We start from the raw sequence: 23,497 nt of genomic DNA, 5'->3' as shown, positions 1-23,497 counted from the left end.
TGAATTTTTGACTAAATTCAGTTGTGTGTAAAAATAACATGTTCCTCATTTTGTTTGTTCTCAGGTTCCATCAACCATATATAAAGATGGGCAGACACCAGTGCCCATTATCCAAGGTTCAACATATTATTGCGGAATCTGTGCGAGTATGCAGATGTTGTCTCATATATGCAAACTCATAACAAGTCAATTATTCATCAGAGTTTAAAATCCAGTATTATTCAAGTAGAGCTTGTGACTGGAACAATATCTTATTGTCATGGTAACCAATTAATACCAACCCGAAAATGAATGTTTTGTTTGTTTAAGGGGGATGTTCAACACATGTTTTTTACATCTTGCTTTTATTTTTTTTTTGTGTTTGTGAAATTTCTCTGCAGAATTCAGAGAAACATACAAGATCCCATTTGGCCTCATCACCTGCAGACACTGCAATGAAATCTTTAAAGACACAATTGCATTCATATCAGACTTCAGTCCAAGAAGATGCTGCAGCGGTTGCCTTTTTTTAAAACTTGAATAAATGTGCTTTTGACTCATGTTTTCTAATTTTTTTTGGAGTGGGTATCTGAATTTTAAAACAAAAAGGGGTGCACAGGCCATAGCAACTAACATAGGTATTAGAAAAAGGTGTTTATAGCGGACCATTGTAAAATGGAAATTAAATACTTCTAGTAAAAATAACTTTGTATATAGTTATCTTTTACAGGGTTCAAAACATAACATAAAAGGATATTTACAAATATAATGAAACCCAATTTAAAAGGGGGGGGGGGCATCATTAATGATATCACAGTTTATATGATTAACACAAAAACCTATGAAGTCCTAGCCTTGTTCTCTATTACATCATACCAAATACTAGTTCTAGTTCAGCACCTTTCACAGGGATACACATTTGCTTATGTTAGTTCTTACAATTTTTTTTGAAATCGCTTGTGCCCCTTCAAACTATAATAGCCTTTTCTTATAGCGAAAGGCTTCTGGATACTGTAGCAGAGTTGGCCATTATATGTTAAATACATCATTTGTGTCATTTTGAATTCAACTAAGTCATCATAAGTGAGTAAGTAAGATCATAAGTTGTTCAAGACTCACTCCAGAGCAGCAAACTTTTTGAAACACTGCAACTGTCATTAATATTTAATATAAGACCAAGCACAGAGCCTTGAGGGATCCTATGTGGTATCTTCAGCAGAACTGATTTTTTGTTATTACAGTAAATTGCACATACTGATTTCTATCATCCAGGTAACTTGTTATCCATTTCTATACCAGTCATTTGAAAATCAAAATTGGGAATTATTTGTTATACATATTAGTTGCAATTTCCACAAAATCTCCAATACTGCCAAAGTAGTGGACTCGTTCTTCTTGGAACCATATAGATTTTCACTTACATGATATTTCTTAAAAGTGAATTTATCAATGAAATTATTAAGTGTGTATGTGAATAGAATTTTTCTAGATTGTTTTTGCCAATTGTGGTAAAATTTATTTTGGTCTCCACTTTTACATTTTAGAATTACTTTTGCCTTCGGCATTTTGGATGGGGGGAAAAACTGTTGTAAAGGACGTATCACAAATGTATGCAAAAGGTAGTACTGTATTACATTTTCCCTAATATTTTTTACTAATGTCAGATGAATATCGCAAGTCTGTCGACCATTTATTTTTTTAGTAGTTCTATGGCATGTATTGAATTCATGATTTTTAAATTATATAAATACGTAACATAAACGTTAGATGCATTATTTTTGCTCTATTATACAGTATCGCTTTGTGTATGTACCTGTCGAGACAAGATGTTATCCAATAATATTTTAAATAATGTCATATCAATATTACAACAGTTAGATGACCTTTTATTTTTTCTTATGCTTTGCAACATTTAATAGTTCTATTTCACTGCATTATGTTAATATGATATATAGTAACTACAACATAAACGTTAGACTCATTTCACCCTCTAATATAGCTTTATGTACCTGTCAGGACAAAGGTGTGTAGTTCTTTTGGTGACGTTTTTGGAACTACACGCCCCCGTCCTACATCCTGCAATCAGACCCATTAGGAACCAGATGACTCAAGACTTTTCATATGCGTTTTCATTCTTTCATACACGCAGTCATCTTCAATGACGAAGATCCCTTTCAAAAAAAAAAAAAAAGAAAAACAACACACCAAGGACAACGAAGTGGAGAGGAACTCAGAAAGTTAAAAAAAAATAAATAAAAAAAAGCTCCAGGCTTTTTAAAAATTTTTTTCAAAGTTCCTCCCAAGCACAAGCAGGCTTTTTTTTTTTAGAGTCTACCAAGTCACGACTATATCAACTTGACCAGAGTTTACAGCAACCATTCGTTTAACACACACACACACACACACGCACCTACACACACACACACACACACACACACACACGCACACACGTATATATATATATATATATATATATATATATATATATATATATATATATATATATATATATATATATATATATATATATATATATATATATTCTGCCCTGCAGAAGTGAAATACCACCTTTGTTGTTTTGGATTGTATATGGACTTGGGGCTCCTTCTTCTGGTTGCTTTAAAATATTGTTTTCCTTAGAAGATGTGAGTTGTCCGATGTGTCAGCACGCAAAGACAAGTTCATGTTCTTGGATTGTTGACCTTATTTGTTTTGCCTTGGACAGGAATTTGTCCTTTTACGGCGACCTAAAGAGGGTAATGTTTGATGACCATTGTTCAGAATAAAGCAGACCAAAAGGAAACGCAGTCTGGTTATTTTGAAACGTCGTTATTTGGTGAAAAAGTTGACGCTTCGGAGCGAGGACGGCATAGTAAAAAGACAAACAGCGCAGCGGGCCTAACCACGAGGATTCAGCATTCCGATCATGAGCCTACGGTCAGAAAAGCAGGACGTTGCAGACGACATGAAGAGCAAGGATGATGCCAGCAACGCAGGCTCCCAGGTTCAGTCTATTCGCTCGCAAACATCCGGACGCTCATCAATAAGCTCTGCAGTATTAAAAGCAAGGGCTAAAGCAGTAGCCGCACAAGCACAGTTGGCTTGTATCCAAAAAGAAGCTGCCATAATGAAGCAAAAAAACGAACTAGATGTTAATTTACACGTCTTAAGCAGTCAAAAGGCGGTTGCCGTTGCAGAAGCAGAAGCTGCGGTTTATGAAACTGAAGAAGAATTCGTAAAAGCTATTCCAAGCCAAGCATTAGTTGGACCATCTGCTAATCCAATGCAACGTACAGCAGATTATCTGCAAGAACACACAGGGATTCAACATAAAGGATTCACGTTGCGAGTCAATCCACATGCCAGTCACAAAGTTGCACATGAACAATGTGATATGGATGTGTATGGAAAGTCGGACATTAAGGATGCTCACAGTGTGGGAGGGATGCATAATAGAGCAGGGCAGCATGCAAAACTTCAAACCCCCACAAACTGTACCCGTACAATGCTCTGCACACACCTTCAGACATTCAGGGTGTATAAGACATTTCAAGGTACTTGACACTCAGAGAATTGTTAAGTACAGGACTTTTGCAATATGATGACCGTCCAGAGAACTACTGGGCGTGGAAGGCATCATTTCAAAATGCCATAAGAGACTTGCATGTTACAGCTCAAGAAGAGCTAAATTTGATGATAAAGTGGCTTAGAGATGAGTCACGTCAACAAGCAAAAAGAATACACTCAGCTCACATCTTCAACTCGGCTGCAGCTCTTGATCTTGCTTGGCAAAGACTTGAAGAAAGTTATGGCTCTCCCGAGATTAGAGAGAATGCACTGTTAAAAAAATTGAAGACTTTCCCAAATTTAACAACAAAGACAACACAAAGTTGAGAGAGCTAGGTGACATGCTGCAGGAAATAGAATGTGCAAAAGATGGAGGATATCTTTCAGGACTTGCATATTTGGACACAGCTCGTGGGATAAACCCAATCGTAGAAAAACTTCTCTATGGATTACAGGAGAAGTGGATTTCAATAGGAGCAATTACAAGGAGGAAAATAATGTTACATTCCCCCCTTTCAGTGTTTTTTCAGCATTTGTGAGACGTCAAGCAAAGATAAGAAATGATTTAAGCTTCATCATCCGGCATTCTTCAAACTCAAGCTTCAAGAAAGAGAAAAGCTTCAAAGGAAGCAGCAGGCAAGTGATAAGTGTGCACAAAACAGACACTTCAACTCAAAAGGATTACAGCAAAAGGATTACAGCAAAACAAGAGTGAGCCCTGACAAACTATGTCCAATCACCAGAAGAAGAAATTGAAATACTCATCCACGCACGAAACATGTTGGCACAATCAAACAAAGTTACACAAAAAAGTTGTGGAAGCCTTTCCTTCTGCTGAGAGAGCAAAGGATCTCAAAGATTTAGACTTAGAACTGAATGCTGTGCCCCTGCAAAGGAGCCTTGGGGTGCTTTGGAACCTTGAAATTGACTACTTTACCTTTCACGTCAACACTGAGCAAAAGCCATACACTAGGAGAGGTGTGTTGGCCACCGTAAACAGCCTATACGATCCACTAGGGTTCGTGTCACCCATCACTATGCAGGGAAAAGCCTTTCTTCGAGAAAACACAACCGAACTGAAGGATTGGGATGAACCACTTCCAACTGAAAAAGAAGAAAAATGGAACAAATGGAGAAGATCCTTAAAGGATCTCCTGCAGATACAGATACCGAGATGTTACTTGCCGTTGTCCCAAGCGACTGCAGTGAAAAAAGAACTTTGCATATTCTCAGATGCATCCACTCTGGCTATAGGAGCAGTAGCCTATCTGAGAGCAATGGATTGTGAAGGTCAGTGGTTCACAGGTTTCATCATGGGTAAGTTTAAACTAGCGCCCCGGCCCGCCCACGCTGTCCCCAGATTGGAGTTGTGTGCAGCAGTTTTGGCTGGGGAGATGTATGAATTCATTAGAGATGAACTGGACATAGAAATAGACACTGTCAGATTTTTTGCGGATAGCAAAATTGTTCTTGGCTATATACACAACAACACCAAGAGATTCTACACATATGTAGCTAATCGAGTGACTAGAATCAGGAAGACCTCAAATCCTGCCCAGTGGTATTACATAGTCACTAACGATAATCCAGCAGACAAGGCCACAAGACCTATTGCAGCCTCTACTCTGGCGCATACCAACTGGTTTAGTGGTCCTTCTTTTTTTGACACAACCCAACGCAGAGACATTTCTCCAGAACACCTACACCTTACAAAAACCTCAGTGACACAGCTAGAGTCCTGTCGTTTCGAAAGGTTCTTTGATTGGATAAAAGTATGCTGCACTGTTGCATCACTAAAATGTGTAGCAGCGTCGTTCAAGAAATCAAACTAATGCCACCATTCACTAGTGTAGGAATGGATGTTTTTGGCCCCTGGACTGTCACCACACGTCGAACTTGAGGTGGAAGAGCAGACAGCAAATGCTGGGCTGTACTTTTCACTTGCATGTCTGCAAGAGCTGTGCACATTGAGCTCATCGAAACAACGTCAACATCCAGTTTCATCAATGCTCTGAGAAGGTTCTTCAGCAGTCGCGGACCTGTTCAGATACTTCGCTCAGATCGAGGCACCAATTTTGTTGGCTTGTGCCATGAATTGGGAATCGAGCACAAAAACTCAGAACTAAACACTTACCTACAGGAAAAGGGATGTACGTGGTTGTTCAACTCCCCACACTCCTCACACATGGGTGGGTCATGGGAGAGACTCATTGGAGTTGGTAGACACATCTTGGGCAGTATTCTGTTGAAAGCAACTCACATCCATCTCACACATGAAATGCTGAGTACCTTCATGGCAGAAGTAATGGCTATAATGAATGCAAGACCTATTGTACCAGTGTCAACAGATCCGGACAAGCCGACCCTTCTTACTCCAGCAATGCTGCTTACAGAAAAGACTAATACAGTATCTGCACCAGCAAGAGACTTTGCACCACCACACCTTTATTCCAAGCAGTGGAAGCAGGTACAGTGCCTGGCGAACTATTTTTGGAAACAATGGAGGAGTGAATGTCTTTCAACTCTACAACAAAGGAGAAAATGGACTGATGATAAAAAGAACTTAAATGTCGGCGACATTGTGTTATTGAAAGATGCTTTGTAACACAGAAATGATTGGTCAATGGGAAGAGTTGTTAAAACAATAGAAAGGATAAGAAAATTCGCAAAGCAGAAAAGCTGTAAAAGATGGAAATGTGAAAGTATTTTTGAGACCAATTGTAAACATGGTTTTACTTTTACCACATGATAAATAGATCAGCTGTCATACGTGTTAAATGTTTAGAATGTTGATGAATAGTGGCACAATAGTACCAGTTGAGGAGTATTCTGCCCTGCAGAAGTGAAATTCCACCTTTGTTGTTTTGGATTGTAGATGGACTTGGAGCTCCCTCCTCTGGTTGCTTTAAAATATTGTTTTCCTTAGACGATGCGAGTTGTCTGATGTGTCAGCACGCGAAGACAAGTTCATGTTCGTGGATTGTTGACCTTATTTGTTTTGCCTTGGCCAGGAATTTGTCCTTTTACGGCGACCTAAAGAGGGTAATGGTTGATGACTATTGTTCAGGATAAAGCAGACCAAAAGGAAACGCAGTCTGGTGATTTTGAAACGTCGTTATCCGGCCGTCTAGCTGGCGAAAAAGTTGACGCTTCGGAGCGAGGACGGCATAGTAAAAGGACAAACAGCACAGCGGGCCTAACCATATGAACTTTTCATCTTACGAACGTGGACCACGTTTTTTGTCCCCCTCTTACGCACAAACCTTACGAACAATCCAACATGCCGGTCAGTGTGTCCGCTCTAATTTTTTCGCTTTGCTGCATCAATAAAAATAATTATTCTCCCATGTCACAGAAACTCCGATATGCTATTGGTCTTATAAGGTCACAGTCACGGTCTCAGTCACGGAGATGCCGATATGCTATTGGTTGATTAAGTTCACAGTCATGGTCTCAGTCATGGAGATGCGGATATGCTATTGGTCGATTAAGTTCACAGTCACGGCCTCAGTCACGGAGATGCGGATATGCTATTGGCTGGCGTCACGTCAATCACAGAAATGCCGATATGCTATTGGCCGAACGCCTTCATCTAGCTTGAAGGCACAGCTGGTTGGTGTGTTGTGAAGACTTTGCAAACTTTATCTATAAGACACGGCTTCTAAAAATGCTAGTGGCGGTAAAAGAAGAAGTAAGAGGATGATGACAATAGAAATGAAGCAGGAGATAATAAAAAAATACAAAGGAGGCGCACGCATAGTTAACCTTGCTAGTGAGTATGGCCGTAACCGCTCGGCAATCTTCTAAGGGCAAGACTTTCCTTGCCAGGAGACCGACCTCGGTCAACAACAAAATGGAGAGGCTTCTTCTATTATGGATTAAAGAGAAGGAAATTGCCGGTGATATGTTCTCGTTTGAGAAAAGTTCTCGTTAAAGAAAATAAATAAATAAATTCTGCGGGTTCGTCTCTGCACCCCTCCGCCTCCACCCAGCTCAAGTCACGTCGCCCCAAGGGTAAATGTAATTTTTCCTTTATATATTTATGTTATTTAACTGTACAGTAGATTATGTTATTAATTTTTAATATGTGTATAAAGTCGTGATTTTTTTACCTAAGGTTTTTGCACGCGTTGGACGCATTCACTAATTAACATAGGTTTGGATTGCCCATCATGCTAGCAATTCGAGTTACGAGCATAGCCGCTGAACGGATTAAGTTGTGTATATATATATATATATATATATATATATATATATATATATATATATATATATATATATATATATATATATATATATATATAAGGACAATATATATATATATATATATATATATATATATATATATATATATATATATATATAGGACAATGACCCGACACGAACTGCAAACTCAGCAAACTCACACTTAAATAGACTAGGGACTAGACAAGGAGACGGGAAAGAGCTGGGGAGAAACAAAAGGCAGAGGGAGTTGATTGGGTGGCACAAGGAGGGCGAGTACACAGGTGGAAACAAATCATGCTAACGAGGACCGACACAAGGGAAACCAAATGAGTGCAAGACACAACAACTAAAAGAACTCACAACTTGAAAAAACCTAAATCCCCCAAAACAGAAAACCCAGCCCGAAACCACAATAGAAACATGACAGACGTAGAAAATGTTTCACTTTTTTTACCTCCCAAATCGTCATGCATTAAGAAATAAACTATGAGATCTTTTCTTTTTCAAAGCGCTAATGTGTCATTTTGAATATTGAATTAGAGAAATATATATATTTCTGATACAAATTATTTTGTTTCCAATTCACATTTTTGCCCTTATATTTTCCTGGAGGGGCAGGGGATGAAAAAAGACATTACACCTACATATGTATGAATAGAACTGATGCCACCGAACAATTTGATTGGTTGAAAGAAAAATTATATTCATAAATAATTAAGTTATTACACCTTTCAAAGCAGTTACAAAATTTGGAAAAAATGACGTGTAACTTTTTCCACTTTTTCACTGCGATTACCCCCAAAATGTGCATCCTTTAAAAATATATGAGTTCTTTTCTTATTCAAAGCTCTAATGTGTCGTATGGAATATTCAAGTAGCGAAATGTGTTTCTGATATGAACCCTTCAATTTTTTTTTGAAATTCAACTTTTTGCATAAAAAAAAAAATACACATACATGTATGGATAGAACTGTTGCCACCCAACAATTTGAGTGGTAGAAAGAAAAAATAACTGAGTTATTATGCCTTTAAAAGCAGTTACAAAATTTTGAAAAAAATGCCTTGAGTATAGTTTGCAAAAGGGGTGCACAAGGGTTAAATAAGACGTCAGCATGCAGCCGTGACCATGATTGAAAGATCGGTGCCACTTGTGCCGCCAATTCCCGCCAACGGCGTTTTGACCCAATGTGCATCAACTGGCAAACTGTTGGTCTTTCTTTCTTTATAATTTGGAGCTCATTTTGCCTGCTTTGGTTGTATAGTTTTGGATTGGTTTTTCACTTCATCAAATTACTTTGTTAGCGTTTGGTGGTTGACACTTTCATGCTTGATTTCTTGTTTCTAAATTCAGTCGAACCGCACAAGTGTGTCGAAGTGATGTGCGAGTGTACTTTCGGTTGTGTAGTTTTGGTTTGGTGTGTGCTGTGCGCTTTGATCGCTTGTTTGCTGGCGCGGCAAACATTATGGAAAATGTAGTTGTTTTATGGAAAGCTGCATAACATTCATTCTACTTTGTTAACAGACCAATATATTAAGTAGAAAGTATTATTATTATTATTATTATTATTATTATTATTATTATTATTATTATTATTATTAGTGGTCTATTTGTATTATACAGTGGACCCCCGGTTTACGAGATTCATCCATTCCGCGGTTGGGTTCATAACGTGAATTCGCCGTACAGCGGGCAATCCAAAACTATATTAAATAGTAAATGCGTGTAAAACCCTAGGTAAAAATTGTTATCAAAATAGTATAGTGAGTGCTACTTATATATAATATACATGTATACAATTAAAAAACATCATAAATAAAAAAATATGGAAAGGATTTATTTACCTTTGATCGACTTGATGAGCTTCTTATGGCCATATTCCACAGTGATGGGAGCCTAGCCGAGCTTAGCCTTATTCATATTTCTTGATTTTTTCCAGCTTTGTTTCCATAATCATATACTGTAAATCATATTCTTACTTCTCTCTTTACTAGCAGTCACTGGCAATCTTGGGACCCATGGCTAACCAATTCAAGTTTGAATTAAGCACTAAAATTCACTATAAATACGTTTTTGTAAGCACTCACAGTGGATCAATGCATCATCACTCAAAGCCGACCGATAGCAGACCAGTACCTTAGGGAGTCATGACGCCGACCAATACCAGACCAGGATTCTAGTGACGTAAGCAGTGACGTGTGTATAGACGTGTGAGCGCGGAGCGACTCTCAGAGTCACGCATGCAGACTGACCGCCATGTTTGATCAGGTGTTTTTGTCATAACGTGAAAAAAATGGCATAAAGAGGGGACAAAAAAACGTCACTTTCCAACGTCGTAAGCTGAAAAAAAATGTGAGGCAGGAATGTCGTAGACCAAGGGTCCACTATATATGTATTCTCTATTTCTCCCAGCAAATATTATTGTAAGATAAGTTAATCATAAACTGGCTGTTGCACTGATGAAGCGGCATTGTTTCATGTGCTCCAGCTGCTCCAGGAGCCGTGCCGGCTCCCTATTGTCTATGCATAGATATTTGGATGTGTGAGTTGTCAACAATGTTCAAAGGGCGAGTGGAGCCTGCCATTTGCACAATAGCCATGTGATGCCACAGATTGAATCATGAGACCCACCACGACTCAGCAACAACTTTTCAATAAAAGACTGCAGCCCGAGAGCTCGGAGAGAGACTTTGCAACGAGGCGGACACACGGTCACGCTCTCCTTCGACCTCTCCCCACTGCAGTGGTAAAACTAAATCTCTGACTCCTGAGTTATTATTTACACCTCTCCTTGGGTCATTTGTGGGGTATCGAGCCCACTTCAAACCCAACATTTCTATATTTAGTGACATATATAAATGATAAATGTTCACTTGAAACTGTTTGAAATGTGACATGGTATGTTTACATTGTTTTGGTTACTACCTCCTCCTCCTCCTCCTCCTCCTACTGCTGCTGCAGCTACTGCTTTGTCCACCTGCCTCATTTTGCTTTTCAAGCATTGAAAATAAAAAGAAAAGAAAAAGCAGAAACGTGCAAGTCAGTCGAACAATTCGTAACGGACCGTGGTCAATCCTTTCTGTGGGGAAAACGGAACAGTAATAACCTGCAACATCCTGCAAGCCATCACACAAGCCATCACACAAGCCATCACATCTCGTTTGACTACCAAGTAAAAAGCAACCTTAGCAGGAGGTAGCCAAATAGGCCACCTGTGAAATATTACTTTTCAGTTTGACAAAAAGATGGATTCGGCTGAAAAGAAAAGACGCTCAACAGCGCAGGCTCTGTTTATCAAAAGAGCTAATAGGCTAGCCATTACAAACATCTCTTGAAGCAAATTGCGCTAATTGATGAAGTCTGAGCACTTTTGGCAGGGTGCATGACTCTGGCCAAGAGTACATGGGTGCTGAAGAAGACATTGAGAATGTGGAAGAAGAAATTGTGCAGACTAAGGTGCAAGTGCCTGGTATAAAGAAGTGTTCCAGCTTGGAAAAGAAACATTGTGATTCAAATATGCCAGGGCGGACATTCTACTGTATGTGGACGATGCAGTGCGCAGAAATGGAGGGCACCAAAGTAGAAATAGTGTCAGAATACAAGTACAAAGCCATGAGAGAGTGTATGCAGGAGAAGATCTACACACTTGAGTGAAAGGTACATGAGTGGGAAGATCCCATTCCAGTAAATACTACAGCTTTTTGTTGGGCTCCGTGTTGAAGTACCTGGAAGCGGTAAAGACTCCTGTCATTGCACATGACCAGTTTCTTGTAGTTCTGCAGGGCATAAGTGTAACCGTAGGCCACTAACATGGTGCCAAAGACCTGGGCTTCTACAAGACATAGTATAAGAAGCCAATTATTGATAACAGGTGGATATGGAACACTTTTGTTTTAATGAGAATATGTCACTTATTTTTATTTATTACAAGTACCTTCTGTGTTGATCTTCATCTTGTTTGCAATCCATGCAATGATGTCCTTACCTGGTTAGAGACAGATTATGTTATACAGTGAATAAAGAGAAACACATTCTCTCTGTCATGTTCGCGGAGCGGATGCTACTGAGGGTGCCAAGAGTTAAGTGGAGCCTCAGAGGCAATTCACCCTTTTTGTTGGCCGGCCCTGCTCTGAATGTCAGGTGACACCCTCTGAATCTCTTCTAAAGACACTCTTTTATTCTTTGACTTTTGATGAAATAAGAAACTTGGCAGTGTTCTACTATATTATTGTTGGGCCCAAAAATCTTGTTGTTTATTTTATTTTGTTTATTTAAAAAGAGTTAAACAAATTGTCTGAAGACATGTCAATCATGGGTGGTACCATGGTTGCCAGGGATTCATTAATACATGCCGGTTGGTGATTGCACTCAGGTGCGACAGGGCAAGACGCCAAACAGTTTTCGACTGTGCGTGGTCATGAAGGTGGACTTTCAGTTTGGTTTGTTACTGAAATTATATTTTCTCAGTGAATTGAAATTGAAAAGTGCTACTAAACAAAATGGATCAAATGAATGTTGATGAAAATAAACGGATTGGTATATCCAACGGTAATTCAAGAGACTACTGAAATTGTTTGATCTATGCACTCGGTCAACTAAAGCGTAACCAATTGCTCTGCTGTTTAGCCTACAGGCAAAGGCTGTACAATTATCTTTGTATTTATTTTAATGTTTAATTAATTAGTTTAACTGTGTTTGGTATTGGATTACCCATTTTGATGATTGTTTTAAAGTTCTATAGAAATAAAGTTGGGTTGAGCTACCAAAACCAAATTAGAAAATGTGCAATTCCTGAAGAAATTACAGTACGTGTGAAGGCGAAAACGCTGAGGGAGAGAGGAAATGTGGAGGAATGATGTGGAATGTTTGAAGGGCTTGAATCTTTTAAGTATTCTGAATATTACAAGGTTTGAACGGTTTGAATAGGCCAAGTAATTGTAGAAGATACAGAGAAAAAACTGAAAAAATTGGAATTGTGGAAAAATTTTGAATTGTGGGAAGAGGAAAATGGATACACCCATGGAATGGGGGAATCGGGGGAATCGATGTAAATTGCAAAGAAGTAAGGTACAAAGGTTTGGTGAGAACAGTGGGAATGAATGAGGAAGTATGCGTAATAATATTAAAATAGTTATGAATTATTGGAATGTGAGAATACTAGTAATGATGAAAATGTGAAAGGAATGAATATGAATCATGAATATGTGAAATGGGGAATCTTCAAATGTGAAATGATAAATATGCAATGGGAAAGCTCAAAATGTGAAATGTTAAAATCTCCCATTGGATCTGAATATTGGAATATTGAAGTGAAATTACGGAAAAATTGTGGAAAATATTAAAATGTATGAATCATTATTCATGAAATAAATAATATTACTTAGTTTGTTGAGAATTTGTTCTCAGGACTGGTTATCTGCACTAAGACTCCGGTGAAAGAGTACGCAAGTCATCACGTTGAACTTCACATTTGTTTTGGCTCATGTATGGTGTATCATGTAGTATCTGTTGAATAGTAAATCAACAACAATGTTAAAGTCAGTCAACTAACATATAAACACTTGTCGAACTTTAATCTATGAATTTACTGTATTTTGGCCGACATTAGCGGGTTAGCAACAACTACTAACTATAAATTCCAACCTCTACACAAACGAACACATAAACAGATAAACACTCGTCGCTTACTAAACATAGGCAGTAGCGTGCGTTATCAACATAAATGATAATAAACTATAAATATGACCTTACGTTGTCATTCACACGTCACAGTAATAAGCCGAATGACGCACCGAGAACGTAAAACAGGAAACGGAAATGCAATGCGACCCGACAAATTAAAAGCATACATTTCAAAATAAGATAAAAAACGTCACGAACTCTAACGCTTGAAGAATTCTTAACATAGTTATTAACTAATATTACTTAGTTATTTGATGAATACAGTACTGTATAATGTACTTTTTTCCATTTTTGCGCAATTTTTAAATTATTTTTTTAGTTTGAAATATTTTTAATTTTTCCTGGAAAAAAATGGCAAAGTACTGAGACCGCGATATCTGAGACCGCGGCGTAGGAGGGATCACTGTATTTAGTACATGCAGCATCCACTTCAACCTGATGGACTGCAAGTGGGGTCCTCCCACCTGTGGTCCCTTCTGAAGGTTTCTGATTTTCCCCAAATTGGGGTTTTTGAGTTTTTCCTTCTCCTTCTGGGAGCTTTGACAGGTGATGCTGTTGTGTACATTGCACCAAAAAGATGTCTCTGTATGACTTCTTAAGAAGTCTCGACATGACCGCTTTTCACATGTGAAGCCCTTTGAGACTTTGGTGATTCAGGGCTATACAAATAAAACTTGAATTGAATTTGAATTTGAAATTTTGACAAATATTTGGAGTGAGAAAAATGGAAGCAGTCATTGCATGATTAATTGGAATAATATGAAACTGGAATGGTGTGAATCGGATGACCTGAGAATGAGTTGAAACGCATAAAAAAAACGGGCAGAAAAAAAAAGTAATAACGTGTGGAGGCTTTCGCCTTCACACAATTAACAAGTGAAGTTTATTAAAATCAAATTGAATAAGGAATGACCTCAGAAGAAAAAAAGGACTGAAAATAAACTAAAACATGCACTGAAAATGAATAAATGAAAATTGCTCCAAACTCAATAGTTTTTAACTCAACATGCAAAGACATTAAGTAACAATAATACTTTTACTCTTTGACACATGTCAAATGTTTTATCTACAGTACAAGAGATACTCAAACCATCTGTTTTTGACAGCCATGTGTGGATAAGCTAACCTTTTACCCCTTGAACTTTCACCAGATTGAAGGTCCAGTTTAGCTTCTAAGGAAGTGTTCAGATTTGATCCAATTTAGGGTTCCTTATTTAGCTTGTGCTAGGAGCTTAGAAAGCTGCAACAGCTTGTGTTCACTCTCAGCTTGTGAGAATGCAATCATGTAATGTGTCGTACATGACATACTGTATATTAACATACTATACATGTACTTTTCTTGCTGAAAAGAACATATATGCCGCAATTGCCCTGACAAGTTAATGAACAAGGTCTACTATATACCAATAGACAAAATACAAAATTTTGAAGGTCACCCTTCTGATGTGCTGCGAATGTGTGAGCGTTGAAGCAATAATCATTTTGATATTCTATTACTATATTTCTTTACTAATTCCGAAAAAAAAAAACATCTTTTAGAAAATGGATATTGAAATGTCTGTACACTTTGCTCCATTTAGATTTCAACAAAAATGTCCAAATTGTTGCGCTTGTCGTTCATGCCTATATTTTCGTCAACTGATAACATTACTATCAGTTATTTCTCCACATTTTCTTAGATGTAAATTCAAATGTCGATGATAAAACAGGCAGTGCATCGTTTTATTTATTAGCATACTGTATCTATAGGAAGTTTATGCTGCCAAGTAATAGTTCAAGTCATTGTGTATTATATTTGACTCTATGTACACTAACAAGACTAACAAGAACAACAGACTTTTATGCCAGATTTAAATGCATTTCAAAAGGCTTTGGACTGAAACTGCATTTGCAGTCTCTTACCAGCAATGGCGTGCGGAATAATGGTAGTGTTGAGGTTCTGATCAGAGCCTTGAAGTCCATTTTTGGGGTCCTGCATCTCTACCACAATGGCTTCCAACTGCAAATGACACCCACAGAGATTCATATGATGGCGATAAATCAGCACAAGCCTAAGACGTTTCACCAATGAGTCAAGATTTCTTCACATCTAAATTTTGATAAATCACTACTATATTTGATTTTACCATGCACTTTATCATTAATAATGTAAGAGTAAGGTTGGGACATCCATAAAAACAATTACATTAAAAACGCTGACATTTCAAGAAAAACAGTTAAGCTGTAAATAAGCATTAGAAAAGTGATAAACACCCACCTTTTTGAGACAGTGCAAACGTCGAAAGTGTTGTACTCTGTCTGGACGGGCTGTTCGGATCGTCATAGTTGTGGTGATGAAAATAAATACTTTCTTTGACAACGAGCAAAGAACAAATAATGAAGTTGCGTTAAAGTGTATGCATGTAGTTGATGTTAACACGAGTCCTGTGTGGGGATTGTTAGACAGAAGGTAAGAAGGGATTTAGCTGCCAATTAGATGAAGAAAGCCTCTTTATCCCTGTTGCTTGTTGGAACAAGCAACAAAAATACATAGATACGAGTGAAACCTGAAATAGACAGATAATGTTTTTGTTTGTTTTTGGTGGCTATGAGGATATGTGGTTTATATAATGAATCAAGGTATAGGGATGGACGTTTTTATTAGGGCCCGAGCAGCTACCGCCACCTAAGGTCGAAAAAGTGCACTCGGTACTGGCCCGTTTGACCTAGAGCTACAAAGATTTTTAGGCAAATGTAGGACCTAGAGACCTACAAAAAAGTCAACACGAACCATGTGCTCAGATGTACAGAAAAAGAGTTATGAATTTTTGAATGTGCATTTTTGGCCCAATTTTGCACGTTTGCAGGTCCCAAACTGCTCCTTGTATCTCCTAAACGCTTTACTCAATCGCCTTAAAATTTGCTGTGGTCCATATTCACACAAACAAACAAACAAAGTTGCTGTTTTTGGACCCAGATGGTCTTTTCTTTTTCTAAACTTCATATATTTGATGGGTTTCCAATGCAGAAAACACCAATCAAACGTATTTTTTGTCATAGTACGAGCGCCACCTAGTGGCGGCCAAAAATATAGCATTTTTGAAACATTTTTATGTGTTTAGCTGAGCCCTTTGAAGTAATATCGTTGAAATTAAGTCTGAAAAGCCTCTAGAAAGCCCTGCTGACCTCCACCAAATTTTACGAAGTTTCGATAATGGGCGTGGCCTCTATGACCATTTCCATTCCGAAGCTTTATCTGTCCAGTAAAAGTTGCTGTAATTTGACCCAGATGATCTGATCTTCTCACAATTTCACACATTGGATAAAAATATTCTCCTGAACATATCGACAAATATATATTCCAGTTTAAAGCTAGTGCCACCTAGTGGCTGCAAAAAATGTCATTAATCGAAAGATTACAAACAATCCTGTTTGGTTTGACCTACAGCTATGAAACTTTGTAGGCAAATGAAGGACTGTAAGACCTACAAAAAAGTTAATAGAAGTGATGTGCTGGGATATACAGAAAAATTGTTATGAATTTTTTTAATTTGCAGTTTTGTCCCATTCTTAGACATTAGCTGGTCTCAAACTAGTGCCTTTTTCTCTTAAACAATTCACCCCATTACCTTCAACTTTGGCATGAATCATTATCCAACTGAGGGGCACACATAGGCCAAATATCGTGAAGATCTCTTGGTATAAAAGATGGGGGCGGAGCTTCAAATTATGTTTAATACTTCCTTCGCCAAGAGTGACAAAAACCTTAACTCATCTATGACAGCTTCAAACCATCTGAAACTTTCCTGGGACTTTAAACGTCATGCAAAAATACAGCTATGTGATAAACTTTCAAATCATTTACAGCGCCATCCAGTGGCGGACAAAAATCTCAATTTTTTATACTTTTATGTACTGTGAAATGCCTGTTTGACTAAATGAACTCAAAAATGGTCAGAAAAGCTATGAAACATTGGAACATTAAGGTTCTCAACTTTTATGACTTTTCATTAAAGGGCGTGGCCTCTATGCCAACTCAAAATCCGATGTCTCGCGAAAACGGTAAAAGTTGCTGTAATTGGACCTAGACGATCTGATATTTTTAAAATTTCGTATATGGGATGGGAGTCCAATGTGAAACACACCTACAAGCCTATTTTTTATCATAGTACGAGCGCCACCTAGTGGCAGCAAAAAAAATTAGCAAATCCTTAATGTTTTTATGTACTCTGCTGAGCCCCTTGAAGTTATATCCCTTAAATGTTTTCTGAAAAGCCAGTGGCCATGCCTTATGCCCTCGACAAATCAGTACGATGTTCGACAGTGGGTGTGGCCTATATGGCAATGAAAGTCACAAAATTGGAACAATAAAAGCTGCAATAACTCCACACACATTGTCCCACCTTGTCTAAATTTTACATATTTGGTAAGAGTCCTGCACTAAAGTCATCTACAACTACTTTTTCATCATTTATAGTCCTTGTTCATACCCCGACCTGTTCATATCCCAACGTGCACAGGTCTGCGAGGGCCCTTTATAGCTGCTTGCAGCTCTAGTTATTAGGGCCCGAGCAGCTACCGCTGCGAGAGCCCTCTTGTTTTTCTCCAGATTATTATTATTAGGGCCCGAGCAGCTACTGCTGCGAGAGCCCTCTTGTTTTTCTCCAGATTATTATTATTAGGGCCCGAGCAGCTACCGCTGCGAGAGCCCTCTTGTTTTTCTCCAGATTATTATTCTTATTATTAGGGCCCGAGCAGCTACCGCTGCGAGAGCCCTCTTGTTTTTCTCCAGATTATTATTAGGGCCCGAGCAGCTACCGCTGCGAGAGCCCTCTTGTTTTTCTCCAGATTATTAGGGCCCGAGCAGCTACCGCTGCGAGAGCCCTCTTGTTTTTCTCCAGATTATTATTCTTATTATTATTATTAGGGCCCGAGCAGCTACCGCTGCGAGAGCCCTCTTGTTTTTCTCCAGATTATTATTCTTATTATTAGGGCCCGAGCAGCTACCGCTGCGAGAGCCCTCTTGTTTTTCTCCGGATTATTATTAGGGCCCGAGCAGCTACCGCTGCGAGAGCCCTCTTGTTTTTCTCCAGATTATTATTAGGGCCCGAGCAGCTACCGCTGCGAGAGCCCTCTTGTTTTTCTCCAGATTATTATTAGGGCCCGAGCAGCTACCGCTGCGAGAGCCCTCTTGTTTTTCTCCAGATTATTAGGGCCCGAGCAGCTACCGCTGCGAGAGCCCTCTTGTTTTTCTCCAGATTATTATTAGGGCCCGAGCAGCTACCGCTGCGAGAGCCCTCTTGTTTTTCTCCAGATTATTATTATTATTATTATTATTATTATTATTATTATTATTATTATTATTATTTACTGTGCAGCGCTTTTCCATTTTTGAGGGCCTAAACATGCACGAAAAGTCACCAAAATTTGCACATTTGTCGGGCCCGGTGAAAAATTTGATATTTTTGTGTTTCCCAAAACAATGCAAAAAAAATGGCTCTGCAGCGCCACCTAAGGTCGAAAAAGTGCACCTGGTCCCAGCCCGTTTGACCTAGAGCTACGAAAATTTTTAGGCATATGTAGGACCTAGAGACCTACAAAAAAGTCAGCGCGAGCCATGTGCTCAGATGTACAGAAAAAGAGTTATGATTTTTTGAATGTGCATTTTTGGCCCATTTTTGCACGTTTGTAGGTCCCAAACTGCTCCTTGTTTCTCCTAAACGCTTTACTCAATCGCCTTCAAATTTGCTGTGGTCTATAATTAGACATAGGGGCACAAGTGGGCAAAATTTGGTGCAGATCCGCTGGCAGATATGATAGGGGCGTGGCTTCAAATTATGTGTTCAATTTTTCCTTCGCCAAGAGGGACAAAAACCTTAATAACTTTGATGTACTAGCTTAAAAAAATCTAAAACTTCATAGACACATGGACACTTATGTCTTTAACACCTTTAAAAAAAGTTTTTTAAAATACCTACTAGCGCCGCCTAGTGGTTGATTAAAATGTTATTTTTTACACGTTCATGTATTGTGCTCAGTCTGTTTGAGTACAACAAATGAAAATTGGTCAGAATATCAATAAGACATGGAATATTAAGGTTTCAAAATTTTATGACTTTTCGATAATGGGCGTAGTCTGCACGCCACCTCAAAGTCAGATGACTCGCCAAAACGAAAAAAGTGGCTGTAATTGGCCCCAAAATGGCCTTATGAGTGGAAAATAGCCTCTCACTCCCGGCCCGTTTGACCTAGAGCTCCAAAAATTTGTAGCCTTATGTAGGACCTCGAGCCCTACAAAAAAGTCAGCGCGAGCCATGTGCTCAGATGTACAGAAAGTGAGTTATGAATTTTTGAATGTGCACTTTTGGCCCCTTTTTGCTCATTTGCAGGTCCCGAACTGCTCCTTTTTTCTCCCAAACGCTTGACCCAATCGACTTCAAATTTGTTGTGGTGTTTCATCAGACTAGGAGGCACAATCATTCAAATTTTTGTGACGATCCGCCATCAAATATGCTGGGGGCGGGGCTTCATATTATGCCTTTGATGTTAACTTTGCCACATGTGAAACAAACCTTTATAACTCAACTTTACAAGCTTGGAAAAATCTGAAACTTCACAGACACATGAAGACTTAAGCCCTTAACACATGTGTTTAAAAAGATCTTCAATTGCTTATAAGGCCATCTAGTGGCAAACAAAAATGTCAGTCTGATGTCTCGCGAAAAAGAAAAAAGTTGCTGTATTTGGACCAAAATGGTCTTTTCTTTTCTAAACTTCATATATTTGATGGGTTTCCAATGCGGAATACACCTATTAACATATTTTTTGTCATAGTACGAGCGCCACCTAGTGGCAGCCAAAAATATAGCATTTTTGAAACATTTTTATGTGTTTAGCTGAGCCCTTTGAAGTAATATGACTGAAATTAAGTCTGACAAGCCTCTACACAGCCCTGCTGCCCTCCACCAAATTTTACACAATTTCGATAATGGCCGTGGCCTTTACGTCCATTTTCATTCCGAAGCTTTAACGGACCAGTAAAAGCTGCTGTAATTGGACCCAGATGATCTCATCTTCTCACAATTTCACACATTGGATGAAAATCTATTCCTGAAGACATCGCCTAACATATTTTCCAGTTTAAATCTAGCGCCACCTAGTGGCTGCAAAAAATGTCATTAGTCGAAAGATTGGAGTCAAACCTGTTTGGTTTGACCTACAGCTATAAAAGTTTTAGGCATATGTAGGATTGTAAGACCTACAAAAAAGTCAATAGGAGTGATGTGCTAGGATGTACAGAATAATTGTTATGATATTTTTTAATGTGCAATTTTTCCCCATTCGTAGACATTAGCTGGTCTAAAACTAGTGCCTTTTTCTCTTAAACGGTTCACCTGATTAAATTCTAAAACCTACTAAATCTCCTAAATCTTTACTTGAAAACATCGACAAGCATATATTCCAGTTGAAAGCTAGTGCCACCTAGTGGCTGCAAAAAATGTCATTAGTCGAAAGGTTATAGTCAATCCTGTTTGGTTTGACCCACAGCTATGAAACCTTGTTCGCAAATGAAGGACTGTAAGACCTACCAAAAAAATCAATAGGAGTAATGTGCTAGGATGTACAGAAAAATTGTTATGATTTTTTTTTATGTGCTATTTTGCCCCGTACTTAGACATTAGCTTGTCTCAAACTAGTGCCTTTTTCTCTAAAACTGTTAGCCCCATTACCTTCAACTTTGGCATGGATCATTATCCGACTAAGGGGCACACATAGTCCAAATATCTTGAAGATCTAATGACATAAAAGATGGGGCTGGAGCTTCAAATTATGTTTAATATTTCCTTCACCAAGAATGGCGAAAACCTTAATAACTCAGCTGTAACAGCTTCTAACAATCTGAAACTTTGCAGGAACTTTAAAAGTCATGCCCTAATACAGTGAAGTAATAAATTTCCAAATCATTTACAGCGCCCCCTAGTGGCGGGCAAAAATCTCATTTTTTACACTTTCATGTACTGTGCACTGCCTGTTTGACTAAATGAACTCAAAAATGGTCAGAAAAGCTTGTGAGACTTTGGAACATGAAGGTCCTTAACTTTTATGACTTTTCAATAGAGGGCGTGGGCTCTATGCCAACTCAAAGTCCGATGTCTCGCCAAAACGGTAAAAGTTGCTGTAATTGGACCTAGGTGATCTGATATTTTCAAAACGTCATATATGGGATAGGAGTCTAATGTGAAACACACCTACAAGCCTATTTTTTATCGTAGTGCGAGCGCCACCTAGTGGCAGCAAAAAATATACCAAGTCCTTAACGTTTTTATGTACTCTGATGAACCCCTTGAGGTGATATCCTTTAAATGTTGTCTGAAACGCCATTGGCCATGCCTGATGCCCTCTACAAAATAGTACGATGTTTCGACAATGGGCGTGGCCTATACGGCATTGAAAGTCACACAACTGTAACAATAAAAGCTGCAATTACTCAACCCACATTATCCCACCTTCTCTAAATTTTACATATTTGATAAGGGTCCTGCACTTAAGTCATCTACAACTAATATTTCATCGTTCATACTCCTTGTTCATACCCCGACCTGTTTATACTCCAACGTCTGGTGAAAAATTTGATATTTTTGTGTTTCCTAAAACAATGCAAAAAAACTGACTCTGCAGCGCCACTTAAGGTCCAAAAAGTGCAGCTTGTCCCGGCCCGTTTGACCTAGATCTACGAAATTTTTTAGGCATATGTAGGACCTATAGACCTACAAAAAAGTCTATGCGAGCCATGTGCTCAGATGTACAGAAAAGGAGTTATGAATTTTTGAATGTGCACTTTTGGCCCGTTTTTTCTCATTTGCAGGTCCTGAACTGCTCCTTTTTTCTCCGAAATGCTTGACCCAATCGACTTCAAATTTGCTATGGTGTTTTATCTGACTGGGAGCCACATTTATTCAAGTTTTCGTGAAGATTCGTTGAAAAATTGGATGGAGGCGGGGCTTCAAAATATGTGTTTTATCTTTACTTTGTCACGTGACAAAAATCTTTGATCTTATCTTTTCTAAATTTCATACATTCGATGAGTGTCCAATGCGTAACACATCTATCAATGTATTTATTGTCGTACTGCAGCGCCACCTAGTGGCAGCCAAAAATATAGCATGTTTTAAAGTGTTTCGCTGAGCCCTTTGAAGTAATATTGCTGAAATTAAGTCTGACAAGCCTCGAGACAGGCCAACTGAGCTCCACCAAAATTTACGGTTTCGATAATGGGCGTGGCTTCCACGTCCATTTTCATTCTGAAGATTTATCAGACCAGTAAAAGCTGCTGTAATTTGACCCAGATGATCTGATCTTCTCACAATTTCACACATTGGATGACAATCCATTCCTGAAGAAATCAACAAACATATATTCCACTGTAATGCGCCTGCTCATGAAAATTTGACATTTTCTAAAACATTGAGTTCAAATATTCACCTACCTCTATATGCTCGTTCGGCCTGGCATAACCCTTGATATTTTAGCCACTTCAAACTCCCATGTTTTTTCATCACAGTAAAAGTTGCTGTAATTGAACCCGGATGATCCTATCTTCTCAAAACTTTACAAATTTGATATCATACTCGTTCTCAAGACATCTACTAAATGTATTATATTACCAAGACTTTGCCATCTACTGCCAACAAAACCATTTACTCTCTTCACATTTTTCACTCCTGTGTAGAGCCCCTTTATTAAAGACATATAAGCTAAGAGTTCAGGCCGAACGACAAGTATGATCTTATTTTTCATCATTGTAATAGCGCCACCTAGCTTAGGCAAAACATTTTTTATGTATTTGTTTAGGTTTTATGTCCTGTGCTGGACTTACCTGATCTTGCTCCTAAGTACTCTGGAGAATGGAAAGGCCACAATGATTTCTAAACACTAACTTGTAGTTTTTGAAAAGTCCCTTCTCACATTTGTCTACATTTACTGTTATCAAACAAGGCTGAATAGGACTTAATATCAATATCCTGGCCACAATCAGACAAGGCAAACCTAAAAACCTCATTATCA

At 38.5% G+C, this 23,497-nt stretch overlaps 2 protein-coding genes across 6 annotated transcripts in view; one reads left to right on the top strand and one right to left on the bottom strand.

The window, feature by feature from the left end:
* cog1 (component of oligomeric golgi complex 1) overlaps window positions 1-539 on the top strand; it is a 142,283-nt gene extending 141,744 nt beyond the window's left edge. For both annotated transcript variants that reach the window (XM_088436466.1, XM_088436464.1), the window contains exons 15-16: window positions 65-146; window positions 381-539. In XM_088436466.1, the coding sequence (XP_088292592.1) occupies window positions 65-146; window positions 381-523 (225 nt within the window). In that variant the 3' untranslated portion in view covers window positions 524-539. The remainder of the gene's footprint in view (window positions 1-64; window positions 147-380) is intronic.
* Window positions 1-16,064, bottom strand: part of rgs9a (regulator of G protein signaling 9a) — a 38,850-nt gene extending 22,786 nt beyond the window's left edge. For 2 of the 4 annotated variants that reach the window (XM_088436468.1, XM_088436470.1), the window contains exons 1-4: window positions 15,711-16,047; window positions 15,356-15,452; window positions 11,706-11,756; window positions 11,497-11,603 (exon numbers count right to left, since the gene is read on the bottom strand). In XM_088436468.1, coding sequence (XP_088292594.1) covers window positions 11,497-11,603; window positions 11,706-11,756; window positions 15,356-15,452; window positions 15,711-15,776 — 321 coding nt within the window. In that variant the 5' untranslated portion in view covers window positions 15,777-16,047. Of the gene's footprint in view, window positions 1-9,615; window positions 10,661-11,496; window positions 11,604-11,705; window positions 11,757-15,355; window positions 15,453-15,710 lie in introns of those variants that run through there. The other 2 variants (XR_015868131.1, XM_088436471.1) reach the window with 2 other exon arrangements.
* Window positions 16,065-23,497: the final 7,433 nt, after the last annotated feature.

Source organism: Hippichthys cyanospilos, chromosome 16 (genome assembly GCF_059441005.1).
Source record: "Hippichthys cyanospilos isolate Australia breed blue-spotted pipefish chromosome 16, RoL_Hcya_1.0, whole genome shotgun sequence".
Lineage (NCBI taxonomy): Eukaryota > Metazoa > Chordata > Actinopteri > Syngnathiformes > Syngnathidae > Hippichthys > Hippichthys cyanospilos.
Note: the sequence above shows the minus strand (reverse complement) of the source record. Positions and strands in the feature narration are given on the sequence as shown.